Source organism: Schistocerca serialis, chromosome 1 (assembly GCF_023864345.2).
Source record: "Schistocerca serialis cubense isolate TAMUIC-IGC-003099 chromosome 1, iqSchSeri2.2, whole genome shotgun sequence".
NCBI classification, from domain to species: Eukaryota; Metazoa; Arthropoda; class Insecta; order Orthoptera; family Acrididae; genus Schistocerca; species Schistocerca serialis.
Window position 1 is genome coordinate 1,100,604,155 of NC_064638.1, and position 15,855 is coordinate 1,100,620,009.

A 15,855-nucleotide genomic window follows, 5' to 3' on the forward strand; every position below is an offset into this window, starting at 1 on the left:
CATTCTTTGTTGTTGTTCTATGCAGTCATATTGCATACTATTACTAGTCAGGGCCAACCGTTTAAGAGACAGCGTAATCGGACAGACAGCTACTAAAAATTAAAAAGTATTTGCATTCATATTTTTACTTAAGCCCCCATGCACATGGCGACCCTGCCAGGATCGTCCCTTGGAATTCTTCTGATTGTAAAAATAGCAGACAGTAGTATTGTTGCAGTAATTTGTAGTTTAGTAATTGTAGTCTATATTGCATGTGTAGATTTGGTAATTGTCATTCTTCTAATGGTATTTTTTGCAGAATTTAATTTTTGTTGTCTTGTATACAGGTTTGACAATTTTGTGCAATTATGAAGATTTCAATTGTTCATTAATCGTGTTTGAGGGAAGCATTTCGTGAGAATGGTATTGTTGGTGATAAAGTGTCATTGTGTGTAATTTTCGTATAGTGACGAGTTTTGTATGTTTTGTAAATGATTACGCGATCGATGAAAAGGCAAAAATGATGAATAGTGAGAATGACGAAGTTGTTAACATGGCTTACTCGCCGACACAGGAGAACAGTATGATGAATAATGAAGTGGAAAACAATTTAATAAGTCGGGAAAATAGTCCGGAACCATTTCAAAATATTTCTCAATCAGAAAATTCACAGAATACGAGATTAACGATAGAAGATTCTGAAATAGTATCGAACACAGATAGCTTTACAGCTATGACGAAAGAAATTGGTTTTGCGGGAAATGTTAGGGGTGAAAAGAATTTCGAACCAATTAACATGGAGCAGTTGATGGGTGCTATATTAAATTTGGGATCACATATGGGAACAATGGGATCACGGTTAGACTCACTGGGATCACAAATAGGAACAATTAAAATAGAGATAGGAACAATGACAACTGGTATGGGAACAATGGAAACACGGTTAGACTCAGTGGGATCACAAATAGGAACAATTACAACTGGTATGGGAACAATGGAAACACGGTTAGACTCAGTGGGATCACAAATAGGAACAGTTAGAACTGAGATGGGAACAAAACATGAAAGATGAATTAAAGAAAGAAATTAGAGAAGAAGTACAACCGATTTTGAATTCTCACAATAATAGATTATTTGCAGTAGAGATTAGACAAAAGGAACAGGATAGAGAACAGGAAGAAAGAGATCGCGTGATAGTACAAAAATTTTCAGAGTTAAATTTACAACGTGCACACGATAAGGAAGAAATATTTGAGAGAATCGAGGAATCCGTACCAAATGACAGAATAAATAACCTAACACAACAATACGAACAGTTAACTACTAAATGTGTCAATACTGAAACCCGAGTCGCGACACTTAACGGAAGACGTAAATAAACAGAAAGAACAAATAGGTGACTTATCGGAAAGAGTTGAGGAGATTGCAGATAAATTGACAAGTCTTAGTTTAAAATGGGGACAGAGATTCAGATGATACAGCTCCATTGCCATTTGCAGAAACCGAAGAGTACCAGAACATAAATAAGCATGTTGAAAATCAGGGAAAATTTAATGAACGCGTCAAAATGGAATTTGAGGCATTACGAAAGCAAGTCAAACAAATTGAAGGCGAAATCGTAGGAAAAGACAGCAGAAGAAATTTAGAATCACAGATAGCAGAGGGGTTTGAAGAAAGTAATTTATTTCATTTACGAGAAGAAACAAGAGAGCGCCAGGCGCGCGAACTTGACAATAATCGACATTCGGACTGGGACAGACGCGGTAGGTCTTTGTCGCCACGAGGAGAAAACTTTGACTATAAACACTTCTTAACTGTTCGGAAATTTAAGATCTTTCGCAATTCTAAGAACGACATACGTCCATGTTCATGGTTAGATCAATTTATGTACGCACTTCCACCAAATTGGCCACTAAGTCACAAACTGGAATTTATGTGTGGATATTTAGAAAACGAACCGGCGACGCGGATGCGCGCACTTATTAGAGATTGTAATAATCTAAATGATTTTTATCATGCGTTTCTATCGGCATATTGGTCCGAAAACACGCAAGGCAGAGTCTAACACAGTCTTATTATGCAGCGTAATTTTAAACAGTCTGAGTTCCGCACGCCAGCAGAATACTTTGAAGACATGATTCGAAAGAATCAGTTCCTTTCCAGCCCTTATAGCCCGACTGAATTAATTCGCATTTGTTTAACTAAGCTGCCAAAATCCATTAGACAAATTGCTTTAGCCGGAAGATGTAAAGACGACATTGAGACTTTTAAGAACTTGAGTATGACAACGACGACGGGACTTCTTGTAATTTTTTCAGTAACGGTAATCACAATAGATTTTCAGTGAAAAGGGATAGTGATCGGAACGGACGTTATATGGGTAATTTTGAGAATGACAGACGAAACAGACAGGACAATAGATACCAGCCTTATGACAATAACAGACGTTCTAACAGAAATTACAGACAATTATAATAACGGTAATTCCTACCGGAATGATCAATCATACGGAAACAGTAATCGGTATCATCAAGACAGAAATTATTCATACAATAATAGACATTCTTACTACAGAAATAACCAGGGTAGTAGATACAACAATAATTTCAGAAGTGACAGTCGAAATTACACAAGAAGTAGTTATGCAGACAGATAGGAAAATAGAAATTTTAATAACAGACACAACCAAGAATTTGCATCCAACAGACAGGAAGGACCTAATTGGCATCCTCCACGTGACAGAACTTCAGAGAGACAAGTGCAAATCGTAGAAATTGATCCGCGAAATGACGCGAATAATCAAAGACGTGACGCAAGCAATCGACAATGACTTGTAGCTTCGGCTTCTGGCAGCAATATAGACGGTTCAGAAAGTAATGACACTACGACTTTACACTACGTACGCCTGGAAGACATGAGAGACATTTTGCTAGACGAAAAGGAAAATAATGTAGACGCATTTTTACATCCTGTTATTGAAGTATGTGTGGGTAAGAATAAGTTCACTGCAGTTTTAGATTCTGGGAGCCCATTGAATGTCATTAGTGAATCAGTTTTTCGTATATGTGTAAGAACTATTGCTTGTCCTGTGTTACCTGTTTCTAAAACTACAATTCGAGGAGCTATTTCTGGAAAAAGTGTGGAAGTCAAACAACAGACCAACTTAAATTTCATTTGTCAAGGATACGAATTTTCTGCTAATTTTATTATTGTTCCATTACTCAGTACACAAATTATATTAGGTATGGAGTTTCTTAACACACATAAGGCAATTTTGAACTTTAAAGAAGGAAGTGTGAATTTGACTGTTGCCGGAATGCCGAAAAGTTTGAAATTTTTCGAGTGTTTAACAAAATCTGAATCAGACACAAAATGTTTAAGGTTTCTTACTTGTGATGTTTTCGCTGAGCATTATGATGACAATGTGTTCATTCATGACAATGACAACAGATACAGAGACGGGATGGATGATATAATTAATAGCGAAGAATTAATTAATGAAAAGGTTAAGAAAGCTGAAGTGCCAGATGATGTTGCGAGAGTAGAACCGCACCAAATTTTGACTTCACATGCTACAGTATTTAGTCTTCACACAGGAACTATACAAGGCTTACAATATTTATTTAAAGTAAAAGAACACACACCATTTCGGGGGAAAACGTATGCTATTCCTTTGGCTTACAGAGACAAGGTTAAGAGTGAACTTCAATACATGTTAGATCAAGGCATTATTGAGCCAGCAGTCAGTCCTTATACTAGCCCATTACACGTCGTTCTTAAAAAGGATGGGTCAATTCGTTTAGTTCTGGATTCCAGACAGATAAATAATATCATCATTCCTGAAACTGACCGTCCACAAAATTTAGATGAACTTCTTCAACATTTCCATGGAATTAAAGTTTTATCCACGATTGATATGCGCGCAAGTTTTTGGCAAATAGAACTCCACCCTGATTGTAGAAAATACACTGCCTTTTTAGCCTTTGGTAACTTACCAGTTTCGGAAATTACCGTTTGGACTTACTGTATCTTCAGCAGCATTCATTCGTAGTTTAAATGAAATTTTTCCTGTTTATCTTCGTGAGAATATTACTTCATATGTTGACGATATTCTTATTGCTAAACGTTCTTGGAATGAGCACAACAAAATTTTGGATTAATTATTACGTATTTTTGCAAGAGTTGGCATTACAGTGAACTTGGAAAAATCTGAATTTGGTCGTTCTCAGGCAAAATTTCTTGGTCATATTATTTCTACAGAAGGTATTCTTCCTGATCCAGAGAAACTAGACGCTATTTGTAATTATGCTGTTCCTACTACAAAACGTGATGTTCGTAGTTTCACTGGTGTCTTTAATTTTCTTAAACGCTTCGTTAGATTGGACGATTTGGCCACACCTCGTTTATGTGAACTATCTGGAAAGAATTCTAATTGGTGTTGGGATGAGGAAGCTTAGTCAGATTTTGAACAACTTCGTGATGCTTTAGTTGCTGCTCCACTTTTCACATCCGGATTTATCTAAAGATTTTTTTTTGGCGACGGACTCGTCATACAAAGGCCTAGGTGCACACTTATTTCAAGAGATAGAAGAAAACGGCGTTGTAGTACAGAAAACTATTGCATTTGGAAGTCGTGTTCTCTCTAAATCAGAAAAGAATTATTCGATTACGGAACTTGAAGCCTTGGCTGTTGTATGGGCTTTCACAAAATTTCGCATATTTTTGTATGGCAGACATACTAAGGTTTACACCGATCACCGAGCTCTGGAATTTCTTATGTCAACAAAATTAACTCGTGGAAGATTGTCACGATGGGCGTTGTATCTACAGGAATTTGACTTTAGTATTGTTTACATACAGGGTTCTTCAAATATTATTGCTGATGCTTTATCACGTGCACCTATGGGTTTGAAACAAAGTGCTGAAGAGGACTGCAAAGAAAACAATTATTGTTTGATGTATCTTCAAGGTGTTGCGTTCGAAAATTTTATTTCGTCTTCGCTCCAGGGCATCGCTAAGGAGCAAAATAAGGATACAGTCTGGAAGGACATTAAAGAGAAGTGGAGAAGAAAGGAAAGCGTAGCGATTAGACAGTATTATTTAGTTCGTAATGATATTCTTTTTAAACGAAAATCGGTCGACAACTCTGTTTGGTTAGTTTGTATTCCTGATGAGTGGGTCAATAAATTGATTTGGTACACACATTTCAGTTATGCACACTTTGGTCCCAGAAAATGCTTTTATAAATTACGAGAAAATTGCTACTTCAGTAATATGGAAAAACGTATTCGATCTGTTCTTGCCAAATGCAAATTATGTCAAAAGGCTAAGCCGCCAACGATTTCTCACAGAGCACCGTTGTTTCCTATCATTCCAGCGAAATTAAAGGAGATGGCTGCAGTCGATTTGTTCGGTCCAGTGGTTCGTTCTACTAATGGTTTTGCGTACATTTTGGTAGCAGTGGAATTGACATCAAAATATGTGTATTTTACACCTTTACGCAAAGAAACAGCTCGTTCAGTATCTAATGCTTTCATCAAACATTTTCTTAAAGAAGTGGGTCATGTTGATAAGGTTATATCAGATAATGGATCACAATTTCGCTCTAAAATTTGGCTTCGTACTCTACGGCGTCGTAAGATTAAAACAATTTTCATTTCACTTTTTCACCCTCAATCTAACGCTTCAGAGAGATGGATGAAGGAAATCAATAAATTGTGTCGTCTTTATTGTCATCAGAATCACAGAACTTGGGATCAGTATCTTCATATTTTTCAAAACATTCTGAATGAACTCCCTAATGATTCAACTTGTTTACCGCCTGTATTGATATTAAAAAATAAAGCACCGACAAATCGCATTTCTGAAATCGTTCCTTTTCCGCCTACACGGAAACTGCGGCATTCTGAAGTTGTGAACCTGGCTCTGCAAAATATTGCATCTGCGGCTGCTAGAACAGAGAAATCAGCTAAACGTCCTGGTCGTTTAAAAATCTTGTCAGTTGGTCAAAAGGTGTTAATTAAGTCTCATCGTTTGTCTCACAAAGGAAAAGGCTTGTGTCGCAAATTTTTTCTGTTTTATAACGGTCCATATAGAGTTCGCAAAATTATTCATGATAACACTGTTGAAGTAGAAACTCTTAAATCTCGACGCTCTAAGGGAATACATCATATATCTAACGTTAAAATTTTTGTGGAATGACATACTTTTGAGAAACTAACAGTTATACGTAAACACACGGAGAATGCAAGGATACCGCGCCGTGTTCCGGCGGCGGCACATACTCAAAGCAACAGTCAAGTCTGCGCGCCGCACAAGGCAGTCGTTGACCGCAAACAATCACTTACTACGTCACGCTCCTACAGCTGATCGAGCGCTCAGTGCGAATGCACTGACAGCCGTAAACAAATACACAGTCTAATTTCTCCGATTAAATTCGGTATAAAGCTATAGTGACTTGGTAAATTATGTTATTAACGTTCAGTATTTTTCAGGATACGGTTGTATAAAATATTTAAGATCTTCAGGTAAATTCTGTGTGCGTCCGACGTTAAGAGGACTTGCTATCGAGAAAATTTCAGGAAGAATGTAATTTCGAAGAAGAAAGTAATAAACTAAAAAGGTAACTATTAATTGGGTTTCTTTTTCAGGTAACATATTTCCACTTAGGTACCTACTTTAGACGTAATTTGCTGCTCGCGGTTACGTGATTCATACTTTGTGCTAAATTTCATGTTCTATGAATTTACTTGTGAAGCGACGTGCTTGCGTACATTAACTGATTTTGACAATGATTGATTAATGAACAGGGTTGTTACTTGTGTATATTATGCATCGCTCGGCTGCACTGCCTTTTTCACTGATGTCACATTTTTTTTAATTATGTGCCTGCTGTGCTTATTTATTTAAATTATAATTGTCACCTGATTAATTGTGCTGACTGTGGTTATGTATGTAGGTTATACTTTGTGATATATCTGCTTGCGCCTTCATGTTTACTTATTAAGATTACATATGAACATTTATTTGCTTATGCTGATATGATGCTAATGACCTGTTTATTATGTAAGATAACATATTTGCTACTTTGCGTATGGACTGCACATTTATACATTTCTGTTTTGTTGTCATAACTACTCTTTAATTTGGTACATAGAAATGCTGATATGCGGTGTACGAACATGGAGTTTAGGTCGCACTATGGTATTAATTATAGATTGTTCGCTTGGCAGAGCCTCGTTGTAGGGATTGTGCTTGACATTCTGTTCTCTACTGGTATATTTACTCTCTATTGCATGTTTTGCTTACGCTTAGTGCCTTATATTTTAAGATAATAAAATGAACTGCTATAATTCTACGAACGACATTGGTACAAGAAACTTCATTGAAGTCACATGAGCTGGAGGCTTTATGGAAGCTGTATAAATTCATGCTAATAGGAAGGAAGCTAACGACATGACATACCAACACTAGGTTTAGAACATTGACAGTTATTACACTGCATTCTTCGTGAGCAACTGAAATAGTAAGTGACACTTGACACAAGAAATACTCTACATGTTTGCTTCTGTTTTGCCATGATTCTTAAAGTGGTGTACACACTGTGAAATAGTAAGATCATTCACATTCCGTACTCGCACTTACTTACTGAAAGTTATTCAAAGTAAAGGCTGTTAGAGGTCATGTATGCATTTCTTTTGTTTAATGATGGACAAGGTAAGCAAAATGTGTTTTATAATTCCTAATAAGTAGAAGATTTGGGTCAGATGGATTACACAGAGGTTGTGTGTGGACATTGTCTCTTCAGATTGCATTGGATGATAAAGTGAAGTTTGCACTAGGATTTTATCTGTACTTGTACGAGGAGACTGACTAGAGGAAAGAGTTGTTATGGAAGTGAAATGGTATTGGCCATGGGGTTTATATGTGTCGACGTATTGAAGAGGTATTATTGAAGTATTGAGATTATATGATGCTGATGGTTATTGGAGTTTTGGTGGATAAGAGGTAAAGTAAGTGAGGAGCATATTTTTTTTTGTTGGTTTATATGGAACAAGGAGGATGAAGAGAAGATAGCAGACTAGAACACTCAAGTGGAAAGAAGATTGTCTACACACACACTTTGTTAAATCAATAAGCAGTATATATTCCTTTTTTGGAGAGAGGAAGTAATTGCATATCTTGGCACACTGACAGTTGTTCAGCAACCGTACATTTTGATCTGGCTTGGCAAACATTGGTCTTGACATGATGACTATGACGTTGACTAACTATTATTGACTGTTATACATTGCTGCCACTACTACTTGATACACATGTCGAACATCAAATCTTTGACAGAATTGCATTTACACAGTTAACACTATTCAATTACTCAGTAGTACTTAATGTGGATGAAAGATGAGTGAGTGTGTTTTGTGTGTTTTCCTTTCCTATCCCAAATAATTGGTACCGACCTATCTCCTAAATATTATTTTACTTCTTTGTTGTGGCTTGCACTGACACCCATAAATATTATAGGTTTACTGATATTTGTGTATTTGTAATATTTAATATGACAATTATCTGATATCATTTGTGTGTTTATTATAATTTGTATGTTTAGTGTAAGAGCATTGATAATAATTTTGTAAAAGCAATTGTGTGTGCCTTCAAACTGTTGTTCGTGCTTGCACCTGTTCAACATTGCTGGGTGCCACTTGGAAATGTTTAATTTCTGCTGATAAACTCTGATGAACTGTCTAATTAGTGATAGTGAATATTTTGGACTGTTACGTGCACCTGCTCAACATTACTGGGTGCCACTGATGGACTGCTTCTACTGAAATGATGTCACTTGTTGGTGTCTGCACCTGCTCACCATTACTGGGTGCCACTGTTGGAACTGCTTCTTCTGACATGACTTCACTTGTTCCTGTCTGCACCTGTTCAACATTGCTGGGAGCCACTGATGGATTGCTTCTACTGAAATGATGTCACTTGTTGGTGTCTGCACCTGCTCAACATTACTGGGTGCCACTGATGGATTGCTTCTACTGAAATGATGTCACTTGTTGGTGTTTGCACCTGCTCAACATTACTGGGTGCCACTGATGGACTGCTTCTACTGAAATGATGTCACTTGTTGGTGTCTGCACCTGTTCAACATTGCTTGGTGCCACTGATGGACTGCTTCTGTTGAAATGAGGTCACTTGGTGTCTGCACCTGTTCAACATTACTGGGTGCCACTGATGGACTGCATCTATTGAAATAATGTCACTTGTTGGTGTCTGCACCTGTTCAACATGCTGGGTGCCACTGATGGACTGCTTCTACTGAAATGATGTCACTTGTTGGTGTCTTCACCTGTTCAACATTGCTAGGTGCCACTAATGGAACTGCTTCTACTGAAATAATGTCACTTGTTGGTGTCTGCACCTGCTCAACATTACTGGGTGCCATTGATTGAATAATACTTATGTAAACTATTATGTAAAATCACATGTATGAAAGCATTTGTATTCCTTACTGTATTTTACATATTAGGTTATGGAACGGCCAGTGCAAAGCCAAAATTTATTTAGTGAAGTGATATTTACTTACTAATATTATCTTTTCTTTTGTCTGTATTTTTTTTGACGAATTTGGTGGTATTTTCACCACCAATGCTGGCAAAAATACCATCAAATTCTAGCCCGTGGAGGAGGGGCATATGAAAGGTGGCTACACTGAGCCACAGCGCCAGAGATTGCGCCAAAGAGTTTTATTCCGCCGCCTCTACTGGCAGTGCTTATTGAGAAGTAGCAGTAGGCAGTGTTTGTTGAGACGTGGTAGGGGAGAGTGCTATTGAGATGTAGCAGTGGTGAGTCATTGTTGAGAAGTTCCCATGGAGAGTGCTTGTTTAGAACTTGTAGTATTGTTTTGATGGGCTTGACACCAGATGTTGTTGGATTGGGGATGCTGTAATGATCAGAGTGTGCTTTTCGTCAATATATATGAAGGTAAAAAAATTCCTTTTTTTCATTATTTCAATGTCTTAAACAATAATGCCTATTGGTCACAGGTTCAGTCAACAAAGCATCTGGCTCGTGTTCTTGTATTAGACTGTATTTCTGGTTTCTATGTGCAATTATAGTATTTCTGTTTTTTTTAATTACTTGAGTATAAATGGTGTTTAAAATATCTGGTCTTATTGAGGAAGAACCGTGTCAGATGTGTACGTTGAATCACACTTCCACACACAGATCAGCGACACTTGTGCCTTGTTGTTTCGTAGCTTTCATAGTTGCTGGGGACTTAATTAATTAATTGTGTCAACGGAAATTTCGTTTCACTCTTTGTTGTTGTTCTATGCAGTCATATTGCGTACTATTACTAGTCAGGGCCAACCGTTTACGAGACAGCGTAATCGGACAGGCAGCTACCAAAAATTAAAAAGTATTTGCATTCATATTTTTAATTAAGCCCTCATGCAACATCAATGATAGAATTCGCAGATAACAGTGCTATCCTGAGTAAAAGTGAAGAAGAATTACATGGTGTGCTGAATGGAATGAACAGCCTAATGAGTACAGAATATGGACTGAGAGAAAATCGAAGAAAGGCGAAAATAATGAGAATAGCAGAAATGAGAATAGCGAGAAACTTATCAGGACTGATGGTCACCAAGTATATGAAGTTAAGGAATTATACTATCTAGACAGCAAAATAACCACTGACGGACGGAGGAAGAGGGACATGAAAGGCTGACCAGCATTGCAAAAAAGGGCATTCCTGGCAAAGATAAATCTACTAGTATCAAACGCAGGCCTAAATTTGAGGCAGAAATTTCTGAAAATGTTCGTGTGGAGCACAGCACTGTAGTGAAATAGGGACTGTGAGGTAACCAGAACAGAAGAGAATTTAAGCGTTTGAGTTGTGGTGCTACAGACAAACGTTGAAAATTAGGTGAACCGATGAGGTAAGGAATGAACAGGTTCTGCGTAGAATCGGAGCGGAAAGGAAAACTGTAGAGGAAGACAGGGGTTGGAATACAAAATCCATCGGCTCCACCTCAGCAGCTTCGTGACCAACCCTGCCGCCCGGCGGACTGAGAGGCTGATGATTCCGTTGACAATTCACAGACCAGACAAACGGCCATCTGGCGAAACCTGTTAAGAGGTTGGTAGATGTTCGCTGCCCGGAGTATGAAATCACCAGGAGCAGGCAGGCTTTCGACGCCTTTGATGTGATTCATAGAGACCATACCACCTTTCCTAAACACAAAAACGCATCTTCGGGGAGAAGAACCTCTACTTTTCCAGCTTGTAGCGCAGGCGGTCTCCAGGAGGCGTTGGAAGACCGACTAAAGTTTTCGCAAATGTTCCTCTCTATAGGGTCCCGTTGCTCAGATACCATCAAAGTACCTGACGTACAGGGATTGTCCTGAATCAGCTGCTCTAAATACTCAAAAATGTGTTCAAATGTGTGTGGAAACTTATGGGACTTAACTGCTAAGGTCATCAGTCCCTAAGCTTACACACTACTTAATCTAAAGTATCCTAAGGACAAACACACACACCCATGCCCAAGGGAGGACTCGAACCTCTGCCGGGACACTCCAACTGTTGATAAATTCCGCGGGCAGGCGAGGTTCCAAAAGCCAAGAGATTAGGCTAATAAAACGCAAAGGGAAAATTGAGGACCAGGAAAATCCGAGAAACCGTGTCCGACAGCAGCTGCAGGTAGGCATCCAGCAAGTCGATGCGTGTCCCCGTAACACCTTGGTCAACAACTCCGCCTGCCACGGAACGGAATGCAAGAAGTTGGGAAGAGAATAGGAGCCTGGCTTGGGTGCGAAGCAAATCCGCATTCTGGGTCGTCAACGCCCATATCTACTCCTGCTGCTGCCAATGCTGTTCTTTCGGCCGGCGAAACTGTTGTTGGCAGCATTGCAGAAATTGCTGGTCCATGGTCGCCCGAAATGAATGCTAGCAAAAGGGAAACAAAAGTCCTTCGTTGCCACTTTAGAATTTGCAAACGCGCGACAACGCCGCTACACTACACTGTAGGTGCGGGTTCTCCATGGACCGAAGATGACCATTTTCCTCGCAAGAGGAAACGAAAACTCGCCGTGAGGGAAGCAGAAGATCCGAAACCGCGCTGAGACGTGCGCAGGGATAAACTCAGCACACGGCTCTTCCGGGCGATTGGCGACTGGCGACTGAGTGTTCTGCAGCGTCACTCGGCTCGACGCGCAGGGTAAAGTCAGTGGTGGTTGGAATCAGGGTAAACTCTCATTCGCCCGACTCACTGCTGTCCGCCGGTCAACACTTCTGTCAGCGGGTCTGCCCTTACTAAGAGTCGCATGCCCCCTCCATGACAGGTTTCCGCATTATTCCACGTGCACTTCCCAAGGAATTTCATGTACCTCCATTGTAATGTTTGCTGATGGGGATACTAAAGTATTTTTGAGACGATCTGTGAGTTTTATGGTCCAACATTAGTACTTCTTCGTGCATTGCCCAAAGTACCTACTGATAACAAACAGACCCGAATTTTTCGACTCCGTAAGCGCAGAACAGGGAATCAGTGATCGTAAGGCGGTTGCAGCATCTCTGAATATGGAAGTAAATACGAATATAAAAAGTGGGAGGAAGGTTTATCTATTTATCAAGAGTAGTAGGAGGCAGATTTCAGACTACGTAACAGGTCAAAACGAAAATTTCTGTTCCGACACTGACAATGTTGAGTGTTTATGGAAAAAGTTCAAGGCAATTGTAAAATGCGTTTTAGACAGGGTACGTGCCGAGTAAAACTGTGAGGGACGGGAAAAACCCACCGTGGTTCAACAACAAAGTTAGGAAACTACTGCGAAAGCAAAGATAGCTTCAGTGCAAATTTAAACGCATCCAAAACCTCTCAGACAAACAGAAACTAAGCGATGTCAAAGTTAGCGTAAGGAGGGCTATGCGTGAAGCGTTCAGTGAATTCGAAAGTCAAATTCTATGTACCGACTTGACAGAAAATCCTAGGATGTTCTGGTCTTACGTTAAATCAGTATCCAGACACTACGGGATGATGATGGCATTGAAACAGAGGATGACACGCGTAAAGCTGAAATACTAAACACCTTTTTCCAAAGCTGTTTCGCAGGGGAAGACCGCACTGCAGTTCATTCTCTAAATCCTCGCACGAACGAAAAAATGGCTGACATCGAAATAAGTGTCCAAGGAATAGAAAAGCAACTGAAATCACTCAACAAAGGAAAGTCCAATGGACCTCACGGGATACCAATTCGATTCTACACAGAGTACGGGAAAGAACTTGCCCCCCTTCTAACAGCCGTATACCGCCACTCTCTAGAGGAACGGAAGGTTCCAAATGATTGGAAAAGAGCACAGGTAGTTTCAGTTTTCAAGAAGTGTCGTCGAGCAGATGCGCAAAACTATAGGCCTATATCTCTGACATCGATCTGATGTAGAATTTTAGACCATGATTTTTTGCTCGCGTATCATGTCATTTCTGGAAACCCAGGATCTACTCTGTAGGAATCAACATGGATTCCGGAAACAGCGACCTGAGAGACCCAACTCGCTTTATTTGTTCATGAGACCCAGAAAATATTAGATACGGGCTCCCAGGTAAATGCCATTTTCCTTGACTTCCGGAAGGCGTTCGATACAGTTCCGCACTGTCGCCTGATAAACAAAGTAAGAGCCTACGGAATATCAGACCAGCTGTGTGGCTGGATTGAAGAGTTTTTAGCAAACAGAACACAGCATGTTGTTCTCAATGGAAAGACGTCTACAGACGTTAAAGTAACCTCTGGCGTGCCACAGGGGAGTGTTATGGGAACATTGCTTTTCACAATATATATAAATGACCTAGTAGATAGTGTCGGAAGTTCCAAGCGGCTTTTCGCGGATGATGCTGTAGTATACAGAGAAGTTGCAGCATTAGAAAATTGCAGGAAGATCTGCAGCGGATAGGCACTTGGTGCAGGGAGTGGCAACTGACCCTTAACATAGACAAATGTAATGTATTGCGAATAGATAGAAAGAAGGATCCTTTACTGTATGATCATATGTTAGCGGAACAAACACTGGTAGTAGTTACTTCTGTAAAATATCTGGGAGTATGCATACGAAACGATTCGAAGTCGAAAGATCATATAAAATTAATTGTTGGTAAGGCTGGTGCTAGGTTGAGATTCATAGGGAGAGTCCTTAGAAAATGTAGTGCATCAAGAAAGGAGGTGGCTTACAAAACACTCGTTCGACCTATACTTGAGTATTGCTCATCAGTGTGGGATTCGTACCAGGAGGGGTTGTCAGAGGAGATAGAAGATCCAAAGAAGAGCGGCGCGTTTCATCACAGGGTTATGTGGTAAGCGTGATAGCGTTACGGAGATGTTTAGCAAACTCAAGTGGCAGACTCTGCAAGAGAGGCGCTCTGCATCGCGGTGTAGTTTGCTGTCCAGGTTTCGAGAGGGTGCTTTTCTGGATGAGGTATCGAATATATTGCTTCTCCCTACTTATTCCTCCCGAGGAGATCACGAATGTAAAATTAGAGAGATTCGAGCGCGCACGGAGGCTTTACGGCAGTTGTTTTTCCCACGAACCATACACGACTGGAACAGGAAAGGGAGGTAACGCAGTCGCACGCAAAGTGCCCTCCACCACACACCGTTAGGTGGCTTCCGGAGTATAAATGCAGATATGGATGTAGATGTAAAATAGAATTAAGTGCCCTACAAACAGAGGAGGAAAAGTTTTTGGACAGACACTTAGGAGCTACGCTGGAGCTGTTCGTTACGTGTTGTCGTGTCCCCAGGAGCCCTGCAGGTTGTCGGACGGGCAGCTGATGAAGGCGAGGCAGAGCTGCCCCACGACGTCGATGAGCTCGACGCCGACGTTCCAGGCGGCCAGCACGCGCGGCCGCGGCTTCCAGCGCGAGATCACCAGCGCAGACGTGATCAGCCCCAGCGCCGTGAACACCAGACCCACGGAACCTGCGGGCACGCGGCCAGGGGTTAGCTGTCTGGCGTTTCTCGACAGCTGAGAGCTGCTCGCCCACGTAACCAACAGAGCAAGGCGCACAGCCACAGTATCCACTAGCTGACCCAGCACATACCACACAAATACGGTGCGTTTTGTAGCTAGACTGTCTCGAAATCTACGAAGGCTGTCCTGTGAATTTTGAGAGAAATAACAGTTAGGAGAATGAGGAGAGGAACTGTTTAATTCCAGTTGAAGCGTCTTGTCAGGATGGTTCAGCTGATAGAACAGAACACAGCAAATGCAAAGAGACCCGGTTTCTGTTAGGTACTGGACTAGCTAAAGATTTAGAATTAAGAGTGCAACAAGCGCACCTCTTTCAAATGGGTGCCTGTCAACACATCCGTGATATCCTAAATATGATCTTCCTCCAGCTCAACCGTGGCACGGTTCACGGGACATGATCCTTATCCTTTCACATTCAGCGTATCAAACGTAGAATGAGACATGTGCACGTGTTGAGACCACGCATAGCGTCATGGACTGCGAATAGATTGTGTTTCAACCATCAACCCTCAGGTTTGTTAACGTACTTCTCCAGTGTTCTCATACGCCAGCTTTCCTCTTCATTTCAGCTTAATGCGGCATTATGTATCATCAACGATGCGTTTGTACTAATGTCTAGGCCTTACTTCAGCTGTCACTTCAACTAAAATTTTGAGCTGCAACTCATATCGTAATGCTCCGCAAACAACAGTTTTACGCCAACAGTGCTTTGTTGTTGTTGTCGGGAAAAGGCTTTCTCAACACTGCTTTGACAACAGAAAATCGCTATGTACGGTCGCATGCCTGCTAGAGGGAAAAGTAAAACTGTAAAAGTTTATTTCACTTGAGCGTGCTGTGTCTGTAGCCGTGAAC

The 15,855-nt window shown here is 40.5% G+C and overlaps 1 protein-coding gene across 1 annotated transcript in view; it reads right to left on the bottom strand.

Annotated features, from left to right (window-relative positions):
• The window catches only part of LOC126455674 (solute carrier organic anion transporter family member 74D-like), a 238,356-nt gene that overhangs the window by 71,529 nt on the left and 150,972 nt on the right, over positions 1 to 15,855 (bottom strand). The window contains exon 10 of the mRNA XM_050091445.1: positions 14,756 to 14,951. Within this exon, the coding sequence (XP_049947402.1) occupies positions 14,756 to 14,951 (196 nt within the window). The remainder of the gene's footprint in view (positions 1 to 14,755; positions 14,952 to 15,855) is intronic.